This window comes from Lacerta agilis, chromosome 4 (genome assembly GCF_009819535.1).
Source record: "Lacerta agilis isolate rLacAgi1 chromosome 4, rLacAgi1.pri, whole genome shotgun sequence".
Classification (NCBI taxonomy): domain Eukaryota; kingdom Metazoa; phylum Chordata; class Lepidosauria; order Squamata; family Lacertidae; genus Lacerta; species Lacerta agilis.
The window spans coordinates 7323261-7336830 of NC_046315.1; the positions used below are offsets into that span (position 1 = coordinate 7323261).

Here is a 13570-nt window from a genome sequence, read left to right on the forward strand (position 1 = left end):
AACTCTGACCTCTTCCCAGAGGAGGAAATACCGCCTAGTCAGTGCCAAACCCTTCCCACCTGCTGGGCTTAGCAAGTGGGATTTTAGCAGAGCTCTTGACTTGGGCCTGCTTACCTGATTATATTTAATTTGGTCTTGCTTTGCTTACCTCATTGTGTACAGCAAAGTGTCTCCTGTAGCTACTTTACCAGCCCAGTTGGTCTGATTATGGCAGGACAGTGTTGTTGTTTTTTTTGCACTGGGAACATTCTGTAATACACAATTTGCAGAAGGCAAAGGGGCAAAGACTCAGATTCCATCCCAGATTACAGTATAGGAGTGACAGGCAATTCCTGTTGCTGTTATGCAGTACTTATTCAACCTTCATAAAATATATTATTTATGCTCCTTACTAGAGCCATTTAGAGGTAGCGTGATGCATTGTTGTCCCCAATGAAGTTCTCAGTTAAAATCTCCACCAGTGACATTAAATAGCCCACTATGACACAAGCTTAGCCTTTTGTTTATATTGTGGGGATAGTGATCTGCTCTGTGGGGTTGTTAGTAAGAGAACATACATGAAGTGTTTTGAGCCCTCAGTACTTAGTGTATAAATGACAAGTCGTATTATATATTTGCACCCTGTTTATTTTATTTCAAAATTGTGTATCTAATTAGATTCTAGTCCATAAAGAAATGCAGCAGCTGTCATTAGAAAGATATACTGGGCTGTTAAACTTCATCCTCTTATTGCTTCACAATGTTAAGCTTTCATGTCTTAATTATTGCTCATCATTTGTTTACCAACTAATTTTGTTTTATTGATATAGTTAAAAGCACGACGGTCTGAGTGTAATTCCAAAGCTACTCATGCAAGGAATGACTACCTTCTCACTTTAGCAGCCGCGAATGCACACCAAGATCGCTACTACCAGACAGACTTAGTAAATATTATGAAGGTAATGGCAGATAAAATTTAGTCAAATAATTTATATTTCCCCCTCTGTGTTATAGATTCTGTTATATGATACAGTGTTGGATAATATAAGAGTGTTATTGCTTTGCGCTTAAGTTCATGCTGTGTCTTAAGATTTTGGAAGATTCAAAAATATTTTTATGCTTCGTTACTGTGTAATACCAGCCAAATAAAGCTGTAACTATGGCTAAACACTGTCATGTTACAAACCCCCTAGATTATGAGTAGAGACAATGGGTGAGTTCATATATCAGACCGTGCCTGTATGTGTTACTGAAGTCAGAGTATGATGTTTGACTTGATAGTTTGGCTTATGACCAGCTGTAAGCCAGCACTGGAAATCATAGTTGGGTTTTACAGGCCATTGTTGGTCCTGAGAAGATAGTCGGTGAAAGCAGATAAACCCCTCCAAGTCACTTTTGGATAGTGTGCATTTGAAAGCTCAAACCGTGATTTGGGTCCTAAACCTATGGTTAGTGCACATGTGTTTGGTGTTAACGTCTGAATTGAGCCGGTGTGGAACGTGATGCATCGCTGAATGTTGAATTGGGGCACATTGAGTATTCTGCAGCCTGGATCTAAAGAACTAGGGAATTAGTTCTGCTTGCTCAGAGAGCCTCTGGGCTTGTGGTTGCCCCTTTACCATGCTTTGAATTTTGAGTGGTGTCCCAAAGGCACTGTGGTCTGAATGGCATGAATGCTCCACCAAGAGAGCACTCCACTGGACATGCGCAAACCCCTTGAGCACACATGAACAGCATTTTTCAGAATCTCAGTCTGATTTATAATGTATGTCCACAAAATGGTGTTAAATGACTGAGTTTTTTCTACCCTGTCCCCAGTCATCAGCTGTCTGGTGGTAGGTTTGAATTGATCTTTTGTAAACAGTCTGGAGATTCTCCATAGTCTGCAGCATCTATTTCCATCCCCACCCCTGGCAAAAAAAACAACCAAAAAAAAACACCTGTGCAATAGTAATACCGGGCTTTGAAGCAATGTATGGCTTATTTATGGAACAATGATAGTTCAGAATGAGAAAAGTTTTGCAGGATCTTCGTAATGTATTTGGCTGGTAGGGGTTTAGTTTGGAGAACAAAGTTTGTCCCTGACCAGTCAGCTGTTAACTAAATAGCAGTTCATCTGGCGATAGAGGAGCAACAACATTGCAAGAAAAATCCGCAGAGCCAAGGCGTGCAGGGCTAAATGAATGTATTCTGCTTTTGTTTCTCTACCACTAGTAGAGAACGATAGCCGCCTTCTGGAGCTGGAGGCTAGATGGATCATCGGACTGCAAAACCTGACACTGGAAAGGTTCAAGGAATAGCTGAACTTGGTCACTTAGGTCCAGACTACATTTGAACAGAGCCAGGGAGAGGTCGATTTAAAGTGGCACAGATGGCCTTCCCTGCATCCACAATCCTTCTTTCTGCAGTTTTTCCCCAGCAGCACATAAACTGGGATAGCACAGTTGGTAGAGCATGAGACTCTTCATCTCAGGGCCATGGGTTCGAGCCCCACATTGGGCTGAAAGCTTCCTGCATTGCCAGGAGGTGGTGGGCTAGATGACTCTTGGGGTCACTTCCAACTCTACAGTTCTATTATTTTTACCAGCTGGGCCAGTATAGTCTTAGAAGATTTCGTAGACTTTTGCCCCCTCATCACTATTGAGCTCCTGCATTTGTGAACATGGCATTATACTGAGTTTAGGACAAAGCCTGCTGCCTGCCTTCCCCACAACCCCAGAAGCTCAAATCTCAACGGCGTCACTAATGACTACCCTTCTGCGCACAGACCTTATTGTGAGCCCCCGTGCGCATTTTGGTGGTGCCTGTGCAGGAGCTGTTGCTTGGACTTTGTCTTGGGGGTGAAATATGAGAACTGAGATGGGCACTCTTAAATCCCCAGACAGACAACTGTGCAGTGTGCTTTTCCAAATGCCATTTTAATTATTAATGCAGTCTGGGAAGATGATCCAAAAATCAATTTAATGTCACTTTTCCTGGAGACCATCCATGCCTCTTTATTTCTTAAATTATTTACGTGTTCTCTCTCTCTCTCTCTCTCTCACACACACCACTTTGGCACAGCAGAGCATGATGTAATTTTAGTTCTGTCATACATATTTGGAATACAAATGCGCTGGACCAAAAAAGAAGGAAGAAAATCCAATGATCTGGTTGGATTAGTAATTTGAAGCCCAGGATGAGCTTTCAAGGCACTTTGATTTGCAATATCCTTAAATCATAACTAAGCTGACGTGTTGTTGTTTTTATTCTAGCCTGTGCTTGTCTTCTTAAGTTTCATACAAATAATTTTATAACCTCAGCACCAAATACTTGAGCATATCTGATTTCCTTTTTTTTTTTTTATAAGAATTTATTGACATTTTTACTTATAACAACATACAACCTTAACCACACCTACATTTATACACATACAAAACAAATACAATTACACATCTAATACAAAAATTGCCATGATTTTTCTTCTTAATTAGACATCTCAAAAAAAAAATTTCTTTTTCCAATCTTGACAGTTGACTTCCCCTGCCTTTTCACCTTCGAGTTTATATCCATAATCTACTTTTTAACCTCTTCATTTAAAAAATTAAACTTAATTATATATATAAAGTAAAACATTCATCTTAATCTTCATCTTAATTTTAATCGTCTTAATCTATAAACTTAAACCACTTAAATTGACTTTATTTATACTACATCCTCATAAATCCTCACAAATCATCCTCATCAAATCTATCTCTTCTATCCTTTGAGCTGCTGCTAATAACATAAAAACTTGAAATATCTCTTTTCATGTTCAAACAAATAATAAACCAAACTATTGTTGACAGTGTTCACCCTCCGATTTCAAAATACCATAACAGATTGCTTTAGATTTTACTTAATACTTCACCCCACACCCCCTCTGTCCATTCTTCTTCTCCTGATGGCATCAGCACTGAACTTCCATGCAACTTCCCTCTCCCAACGTCCACAGATCCAGGCACAGTCCAAAGCTCTCCTTGCCACGAGCTCCGAGGTATCCAACTCTCCCTCTCTCAGCTTCTCCGGTTCTTTGTAGCATTCCTTTTCTTCTTGTAAATACCTTAATTCTCTGTCCCTGGCCCCCGAGCTCACACCTCGGGGACTGGATATAACAAATCTTAACATCGCCTTGGGGCTGCCACCCCCAACAAGCGAGTTTCTTCTCCGAAGTAGCTCATTCATTTCTTCCCATCTTTCCATCCATCCTCTCAGCTCTTTGACAAGATTTTCTTCCAAAGTGTCAAAAGTTTTGTAAGCCTCCTCTGTGGGCAGTTGGTTCCATTTCAGACCCCCACACAAGACTTTGACTTTTCTGTAAAGTAGTTCCACCTTCAAGGCAGTGAGCCTTTGTTCATCTGTTAGTCCAGAGTTCAATACCAGTTCAAGGACGAAACCCAGCATACTGGCAGAGGAGGAGGAAGTGGGTATCATATTTCTTCTCCTGTCTCTTTGTTCGTCGCCATTTTCCTAAGCTGGAGCGCAAACACCGCAACTTTAAATAGAGATATTTTCCGCTAGTTAGCTTCCCAAGAAAAAAGTTTGCCAGTCTCATGTATCGATTTTAGATACTTTATAACCAGTTCTGTGGCAGCAATCCCTCAAATTGGTTAAATTCTTAGGCTCGAAGGGAGGGAGGCAGGCTGCCTTTCTCCTTCCCCCCGGATCGTTCCAAAAACACGATTTCTGCCAAGATTGTTTACTCACGACCACCGGGTTCCTTTAGCTCCATTCTTCACAGGTAGAACTTAGACGCTCACCGCGGGCTTTGCCGCCGCATTTGCATCCCGGTTGGGGCATATCCCCGTAAGCCCGGCTCCGTTGTCCCTTCACCCCCACTCCCCCTTTACAGGGGGGCAGGGGAAGGGTTCGGAGCCTCCGCGGGCGCAGCCGGGGAGCCCAGGGTGCGGGACGCTCTTCCCGCACCCCAACCGGAGCCGCGCGCTGCGGTAGCGCGGCTCCTAACCCCCGGGATGGACAAGGCGCTTCAGACCCGAAGCAGCCTTCGACCACCCGGCGATGGCGTCGCCGCCGGAAGTGAACCCATATCTGATTTCCCATGAGTAATTTGTCTAGCGTCATACGATCAGTGGCAATATTTGTGTCTTCAGAGAATTTCTTTGGGAGTAGACGTTTGTTTATTTATTAAATTTCTGTGCTACCTTTCCTTCAAGGGTCACAGGGCAGTTTACAGTATAAAAACACAAAAATACACAACAACGAACAATTTAATAATCCCCCCCACACACTGTTTAAGGGGCCATAGATTGTTTAATTAGCCATAGGCCTGAGAGAAGAGGAATGTTTTCGTCTAGTGCCTAAAGATCTATAATGAAGGTGCCGGGTGATCTTTCTTGGGGAAAGCATTCCACAAACAAGGAGCCACAGCAGAAATGGCCTGTTCTTGTGTTGCCGCCCTCCAGACTTCTCATGTAGGAGGCACATGAAGAAAGGCCTCAGGTGATGATTGCCAGGTGTAGGTCAGGTCCTATGGGGAGAGGTGGTCTTTGAGGTGGTGTGGTCCTGAACCTTGACAGTAATGTTGCTTGTACTTTATGCAGAAATGTCCCACCCTTACACCTTGAATGCAGAAATTCAGCTAAATTTCCAAAATGCAACTAATCCAGAATGCGGCAGCTAGACTGGTGACTGTGGGAGCGGCTGCCGAGACCACATAACACTGGTCTTGAAAGACCTACATTGGCTCCCAGTATGTTTCCAAGCACAATTCAAAGTGTTGGTGCTGACCTTGAAAGCCCTAAATGGCCTCATCCCAGTAGACCTAAAGGAGCGTCTCCACCCCCATCGTCCAGCCTGGACACTGAGGTCCAGCTCCGAGGGCCTTCTGGCGAGTCCCTCGCTGCAAGAAACCAAGTTACAGGGAACCAGGCAGAGGGCCTTCTCGGTAGTGGCACCCACCCTGTTGGACACCCTTCCACCAGATGTCAAAGAGAAAAACAACTACCAGACTTTTAGAAGACATCTGAAAGCAGTCCTGTTTAGGGAAGCTTTTAATGTTTAATAGATTATTGTATTTTAACATTCTGTTGGAAGCCACCCAGAGTTATGTTATATTATATTATATTATATTATATTATATTATATTATATTATATTATATTATATTATATTATTATTAGAACACTTTGGTTAAAGAACGGACTTCTGGAACGGATTAAGTTCGTAAACCAAGGTACCACTGTATTGGGAAAAGTTGCATTTTGGAAATTTAGTTTCAATTGTATTTTGAAATTTTTGAAATTTGTATTTTGTATTCCGAAATTGTATTTTAACATTCTGTTGGAAGCCGCCCAGAGTGGGTGGGGAAACCCAGCCAGATGGGTGGGGTATAAATAATAAATTATTATTATTATTATTATTATTATTATTATTATTATTATTATTATTACCAGGAGGGCAAAGAAGGAATCAACGGGCATGGAAGCTGTTTGATGAAGATGTACAAAACTAGCCATCAGAGAAGGGGAGGGAAATGTTGAGGCCCACGTTACATCAAAACAACGTGGTGTCTGTGGTAGCAGGCGGGGGCTGCTACAGAAATTCTTAGTGATCCGTAAGAGATACCTCTAGGAACACTTAACCTTGTATCTTGCTTTACCTGGTCACTTCAGTTCTTGGGAGATAAACTCTTTGCCATATGCTCCCAGGGTTGCTCTTGCGTCCACTCAGACCTTGAAGACAAGGGGGTCCGGACTCTCCCCTCTTTCAGGACACTGCTGCCATTTCAGATTTGTGCAATCTCCAGTGTGCAATCAAGAACACCTTGTACTGTCCCAAACTTTGGAAACATGGGAACAAAACAGATGTGGCACAGCATGTTTTTCCTTTGTTACAAAAGGATCCATGGGAGGGCTGCTAGTTTTGATTGAAGGACCAGTATTGGGGGAGGAGAAGGGAGAAGAAGCAGAATGTTTAGCCCTCCGCGGCCCCTGCTGCTTAATGCCTCCATGTGCAGCCCCATACTGCTGTCAGTGGTGTTTTTGCTAAATGAAAATCTCTGGCACTACTTCAAGATTGTTTTGCATTTTTGCAGCATTTAATTACAATTATTTGATTCTAACCTCTGTGTTTCTCTTGTGCCGCAACTGTGATTTTGTACGTTCTATCTCTTGTCAGATTCCCCCCCCCCCCAAGTACAGGAATTTGTGCTGTGGTCCTTTCCTATCGGAGGGGCAGCTGCCCACTGATCTGTTTGACAGTGTGCTTGTTTGATGCCTGACTCGTTTTGCTGGAACTGATCCAGTTCAGAGATTGTACACGTTAATTGCTGCTGACGAGGTTTTCTGAGGAGATGCTTCTGTTGATGCATCTGCCATTGCTGTGACCTTGCCATTGTACAGATGGGTTGTGATTTTCCTTGAAAGCTGGCTATTCCATTCTTTATTATTTTCCGAAACTGTTGGGGGAGGTTAAATGCAGTACAGGCTTCATTCCTGGGGTGGGGTGGTATAAGAATCTGCATGGTTGCAATCAGGCCTAGGCTGCAGGATCGATTGTCTTGTGCAATGTCCTGAACATCTCAGTTTTACAGTTGCACTGGAAATCTTGGAAATGTGTCCTTGATTGCTGCTAAAGGTTAAAACAGAATCTGAGGGGGTGTTGCAGCCAAGACAATGACGGCTGCCTCTGATCGGGCTCAGCCTCCTAACCCCTACGGAATTAGTCTCCCTTGGATGTCAACTGGGCATTACCTCACCATTTGATGTACAATACTTCTTGGTTCGGAATATATGGACCTCGTCTCTTGTGCTTCCGTATTCTGAGAAGGTGAAGATTTTGTGTGTGCAAAATCTGCTGCTCACATCTTGGAAGGAAAATGGATCCTGTGACATTATTGTGTGTTGGTGTGTGTGTGTGGAATGCCCCCTTTCTCATCTCACTGAGTCAACAGTGTGATGCAGCAGCTAAAAAAGCCAATGCAATTCTGGGCTGCATCAATAGGAGTATAGCATCTAGATCAAGGGAAGTAATAGTACCACTGTATTCCGTTCTGGTCAGACCTCACCTGGAATACTGTGTCCAGTTCTGGGCACCACAGTTCAAGAAGGATACTGACAAGCTGGAAGATGTCCAGAGGAGGGCAACCAAAATGGTCAAAGGCCTGGAAACGATGCCTTATGAGGAACGGCTTAGGGAGCTGGGTATGTTTAGCCTGGAGAAGATAAGGTTAAGGGGTGATATGATAGCCATGTTCAAATATATCAAAGGATGTCATATAGAGGAGGGAGAAAGGTTGTTTTCTGCTGCTCCAGAGAAGCGGACATGGGGCAGTGGATTCAAACTACAAGAAAGAAGATTCCACCTAAACATTAGGAAGAACTTCCTGACAGTAAGAGCTGTTCGGCAGTGGAATTTGCTGCCAAGGAGTGTGGTGGAGTCTCCTTCTTTGGAGGTCTTTAAGCGGAGGCTTGACAGCCATCTGTCAAGAATGCTTTGATGGTGTTTCCTGCAATGGCAGGGGGTTGGACTGGATGGCCCGTGTGGTCTCTTCCAACTCTAGGATTCTATGAATCATTACAGCGAGCTACAAATGAGACCCTAGAATACACAATCACAATATCCTTCAGATGCTTGTCTCTCATGAATCCAGGGTAGTTCTTTTGTTTCCGCAACTGTTCCTCACAGAGGACTTAGCAGCTCCGATAGTGGTCAGAGAACTGCCTAGAGAGCTCTGGTTACGGGGCTGCATATAGCTGTGATTAATAAATACATTAAAAGTGGTGGTGCGATGTGACTAGAGTGTTGGACTTCAGCCAGGGAGACCAGGCTTCAGGTCTTGGCTTATCCATAAAACTCCCTGTGCCACCTTGGACCAGTCACTATATATCTCAGCCTAACCTACTGCACAGGGTTGTTGTGAGGACTGTATGCATTGCCCTGGATTCCTTGAAAGAAGAGCAAGGTCCTAATAAACAATAAAAGTCAAGTGCTGCTATAACAGCTGCCCTAGCACTCCTGCAGTTTTCACTGGTAAAGAAAGCAGTGTTATAATCGGTGTGGAATGGGGCTCAGCTAGTATTTTTAGCTCTGTTTTACTTGGATAACCCAATTCAGGTTGCAGTAGGGAGAGAACTGCCTTCTATCTAAACCTTAAAAAAAATAAAAACAGTAAATTTTGTTTAGCACAGGCATGAAATACCAGCACTACTTCTGAAGTCCCAGCAGAAACTGTGCATGTGTGTTGCAGTGTATCGACTTGAGAGATATCATAGAAAAGGCTTTGCATATGGCAGGTGTCCAAAGCAAATAGGCTTATTAATGATATTTTCCTGGAAAATGTTTGCTTAAGTATTTCTCCCCACACCCACCCAAGAATATGTTAAAGCAGGCCCTGTACAGAAGAACTGCCTCCACAAGGTTTTGAAACACGCTAGAAATAGTATCTCACGTGAGTCTTTTTTGTAAAAAAAAAAATTATTGAAAGTTAGAAAAAATACATAATTATATGTGTACTAAATATGAGTCTTTATACTTAGCTGTGCATGAAATCCCAGATTTACAGTTGTTTTGGTGAATTATACTGTTGGTCTCATAAAACACATTTCAGACAATGGGTTGTATCCAGTGTTGTTGTGGCGCCAGTGGAACCGACTTCAGCAGGGCTTAGCGCTCCTCTCCTCCCCCCTCGCAAGCCTGCATTGCACCTTTACAATCTGCTCCAGAGGATTGGGGGGGGGTCCTCTGGAGCAGATTTGGGGTGACTTGTGGGAGGCAGCAGGGGTGTTGTCTTAGCAGGGCTTGGCTCATGCAGAACTGGTTACAACCCAGTGCTTGTGTTGAAGAAAGTGACAAAAAGAAACTGCGGCGGTCTGCATAACATGGAGCTGTTTAGAGACTTTTATTGACGAAATTACCATCACATCTAGGGGGGGGGTGGGGAACCATTATTGTGAACTTAACAGGTAGTGCATGGGTAGGCAAACTAAGGCCCGGGGGCCGGATGCGGCCCAATCGCCTTCTAAATCCGGCCCACGAATGGTCCGGGAATCAGCGTGTTTTTACATGAGTAGAATGTGTCCTTTTATTTAAAATGCATCTCTGGGTTATTTGTGGGGCCTGCCTGGTGTTTTTACATGAGTAGAATGTGTGCTTTTATTTAAAATGCATCTCTGGGTTATTTGTGGGGCCTGCCTGGTGTTTTTACATGAGTAGAATGTGTGCTTTTGTTTAAAATGCACCTCTGGGTTATTTGTGGGGCATAGAAATTCGTTCATTATTATTTTTTCAAAATATAGTCCGGCCCCCCACAAGGTCTGAGGGACAGTGGACCGGCCCCCTGCTGAAAAGGTTTGCTGACCCCTGAGGTAGTGTCACAAGTCAGATTTTCTACATACCGTAGTCTTGTAGCGCCCCCCCCCCCCCAGTATGTACTATTAATCTTGTTTTGATTTTTTAAAAAAACAAACGAGAAGGATTGCCCAGACCTTTTGAGATATCTTAGAGAGGTGGCCCGATTTACTCCTCTCCCTTTCTGTTTGGCAGCTTGCAAAATCCCCTGTCTTCCTTCCGTTCCCTATTGATTTGTCTCTCTGCTTTTGTTTGTGGCATTTTAGGGGTGATGTGCAATGCTCGCTCCCCAGGGGGAGTGGGAACCTTAAACTGCAGGTTCTCTGTGCATTCTAGACAGTTTACAGACAGACTGTGAGGTAGTCTCAGCTTGGTCAGGCAGGTAGGTTCCTTTGGGGTGCTTGCTACACAATATTTGCCAATTGCTGGAATTCAAGGCTACTTGAATATACTGTATGTGCCCAGAAGCTGCAACAAGTATAGGAAGAGGCTGTCTTGGTACCCCAGCTGGCAGGTTCTTTCCCCTCAGAGGCTTGTTAGAGCGGCTTTTGGAGAACATGTGCCTTTTTAATCTGGAATGACTTTGAGCGGCCTTAGTGAGTGATGGAAAAATGCAGGTTTAAATGTTTCCTAGTTATAGGGAAGTTTAGGGAAGTTTTTCATGTTTACTGCTGTGTTGTGTTTTTAATATTTGATTGGGAGCCGCCCAGAGTAGCTGGGGAAACCCAGACAGATGGGCAGCGTATAAATAAATTATTATTATTATTATTATTATTATTATTATTATTATTAATTTCTTTTTGTGTGCTTTGGGTGTTTTGCTTCTTCAGACTACTTTCACAAGGGTGGAATTGAATTCATGTGTTTAGGGAGCCAGCCTTAAGGGTGAGTAAGAAGGGAGGTGAGCTTAGGTGTGAATGCATTTGCAAAACAGGGGAGAAAGGAAGGGCATCTTCATGTGTACGCTTTGGCGCAGCCCAACATGTGCTGAAAGTTCAGTGTCCTCCTCCTTGTTCTAGAACCCTGCCTCCCTCCCTCCCTTAAAATACAGTGTCACAAAAGACCTTTTTGCCTTTTCCAATGCCCTGCACTCAAGAAAATGAGAACTGACATCAGCCAGTCCCATCCCTGTGTGCTTCCAGATCCATGCCTTAACCTTTAGTAAGACGAGCAGTACTTTGGAGAGCTGGGTTCTGTTTGGTGCTAGATGAAAAGTGAACAAGATCTGACTGCAGAATGTTGAACTAGCTCCTTTGAGATGTGCCAAGGTGGGAGGAGGCTGCAGGCCAGCCTCTGCAAAGTTAAAGCGCTGTAGAGTTAAAGCTTCATAAGATCCAAAAAGAAAAATGGTGGCGTGTTGGCTTCTGGTGGCTAAAGAATAAGAGGGAAGCTGTCTCAAGGAATTCTTTGCATTTTTACATACTGTGAACTCTGCAAGTTTTGGCGGTGTTTCCCCAGTCAGATGCTTCCTCTTTCCACTCTGTACTGTTCAAACCTTCCTCTGTCTCTAAATCAAAAGACGATGAGCAAGTTCATAGTACTTCATTCCCTTGGGACATTCGTGCAGTCTAAAAGAAAGCATTAACCAAATAGTTTTATTTTTGTTGTGGGCTTAGTCTGTGTGTGGTTTTAGTGCTGGCTGTGTGCGAGATAAGCCCCAGTTCCTCACTCCCCTCCTGTTAAATGCCTCATCCAGCAAGCTCTCTGCTTCTCATCTTTTCTGGGTTAGCCAGCTAGCCCTGAAGGGAATGAACTTGTTCCTGGAGAGCCAGCAGCTCATTTCTCATTGGATTTTTGTCCAACAGGGAGATAGCTGTATATGTGACATATAGTAAAATAATAATAATAACCTGGAAAGCCCCACATGCCTTGCTTGCATTTCACTAACATGCAGTAATTAATTTTCTAATTTTAATTGCCTTATTTAGAGGGAAGGAGGGGCAGAGGGGTGTGCCCTGAACTCACTTGCCTGTCAGCTCAGGTTAGACACCTACTTATTTTTAAACTGTGTAATATATACTGCAGTCCTTTCCGCAAGCCCTTGGGATTTGGTGGTACATAAAACAAACTATTTAAAAATAAATAAAATAGATTCACTATAAATCTTCAATGGATGATATATTTCCTCTTTCCCAAAGGGATGTTTAAAACACACACACACACACACACGTAATCTTCTCCATTTCATTTCTTCTCTTTAGCCTCTGCTGTAACAGCCCCTTTTCCCTTACTCAGTCACAGCTTGGTGGCATAGCGTATTCTTTCATTTCTCCCCAATGTGCAGATTTCAGAATTTATTAACTACTTCTGCAGTGCCCTGCATCTATCTATCTGTCTATCTTTTCTATTTAAAATTCAGCCCAGCTGGTAGGAGTTCATGATTATTTCTCGCAACAGTTTTGGCATTGATTTCACAAAGGCAGTTTTGTCGTTCTTTGCGTTACTGAATGTTGAAGGAAGCCCGTGTGAAACACCCTGCCCTGGATGTGAGAGCAGATTGCTGATAACCGGGTGATTGCATCAGTCTTGTGGCATGCCTTTCAAAAAACGACCCATGTGATTTGTCAAACAGGTCATTTCTAGACTTTTATAATGTGTCCTCACCACTATTGCTACCACATCCCTACCCATCTTTTGTATATCTCTTTTCTCCTAAGAGGCAAAATATTGTATTTGGTCTCTAGGATCTATCTGGCTACTAGGCTTGGCTGCTTGCTTGCCTAAAAGCCTGGAGCAAACACCCCATTTGCCTCCTAATGTTAGTTTGTAAGTTAATCTGCCCCTAATGTTAGTTTGTAAGTTAAAAGATTCCAAATCAGAATGGTATTCCAGAACTGTTCTCCAGTGAAAAACAGAACAGCTATCAGGATTAAAGATAGGGCTACAAACATGTTTTGAAAGTTACAGGTAGGTAGCCGTGTTGGTCTGCCATAGTCAAAATAAAATTAAATTAAATTAAAAAATTCCTTCCAGTAGCTCCTTAGAGACCAACTAAGTTTGTTCTTGGTATGAGCTTTATCCAGTAATACAGCTTTGCTAACATTGCAAACTCTGATCAGTACTTGACACGGTGTAAAACATCTGAGTGAAACAGATTCTTCCTAGTGGATTTAGAGAGAAGGGAAATGGCTTGGTCAAGAGACAGGATAGCTCTTCAAGGCTGAAGGAAGTGCATGAGAGAGAGAGATTGAGAGAGAGAGGTGGTGGATGGAACAAAAGAGACTGAAAATTGGATTGCTATTTATCTATACCTATAAATCGGTTTT

At 43.1% G+C, this 13570-nt stretch overlaps 1 protein-coding gene across 6 annotated transcripts in view; it reads left to right on the forward strand.

Moving 5' to 3' along the window:
- The window catches only part of FCHSD2 (FCH and double SH3 domains 2), a 132280-nt gene that overhangs the window by 63572 nt on the left and 55138 nt on the right, over positions 1 to 13570 (forward strand). For all 6 annotated transcript variants that reach the window (XM_033145973.1, XM_033145971.1, XM_033145972.1 and 3 more), the window contains one exon: positions 810 to 938. In XM_033145973.1, coding sequence (XP_033001864.1) covers positions 810 to 938 — 129 coding nt within the window. The remainder of the gene's footprint in view (positions 1 to 809; positions 939 to 13570) is intronic.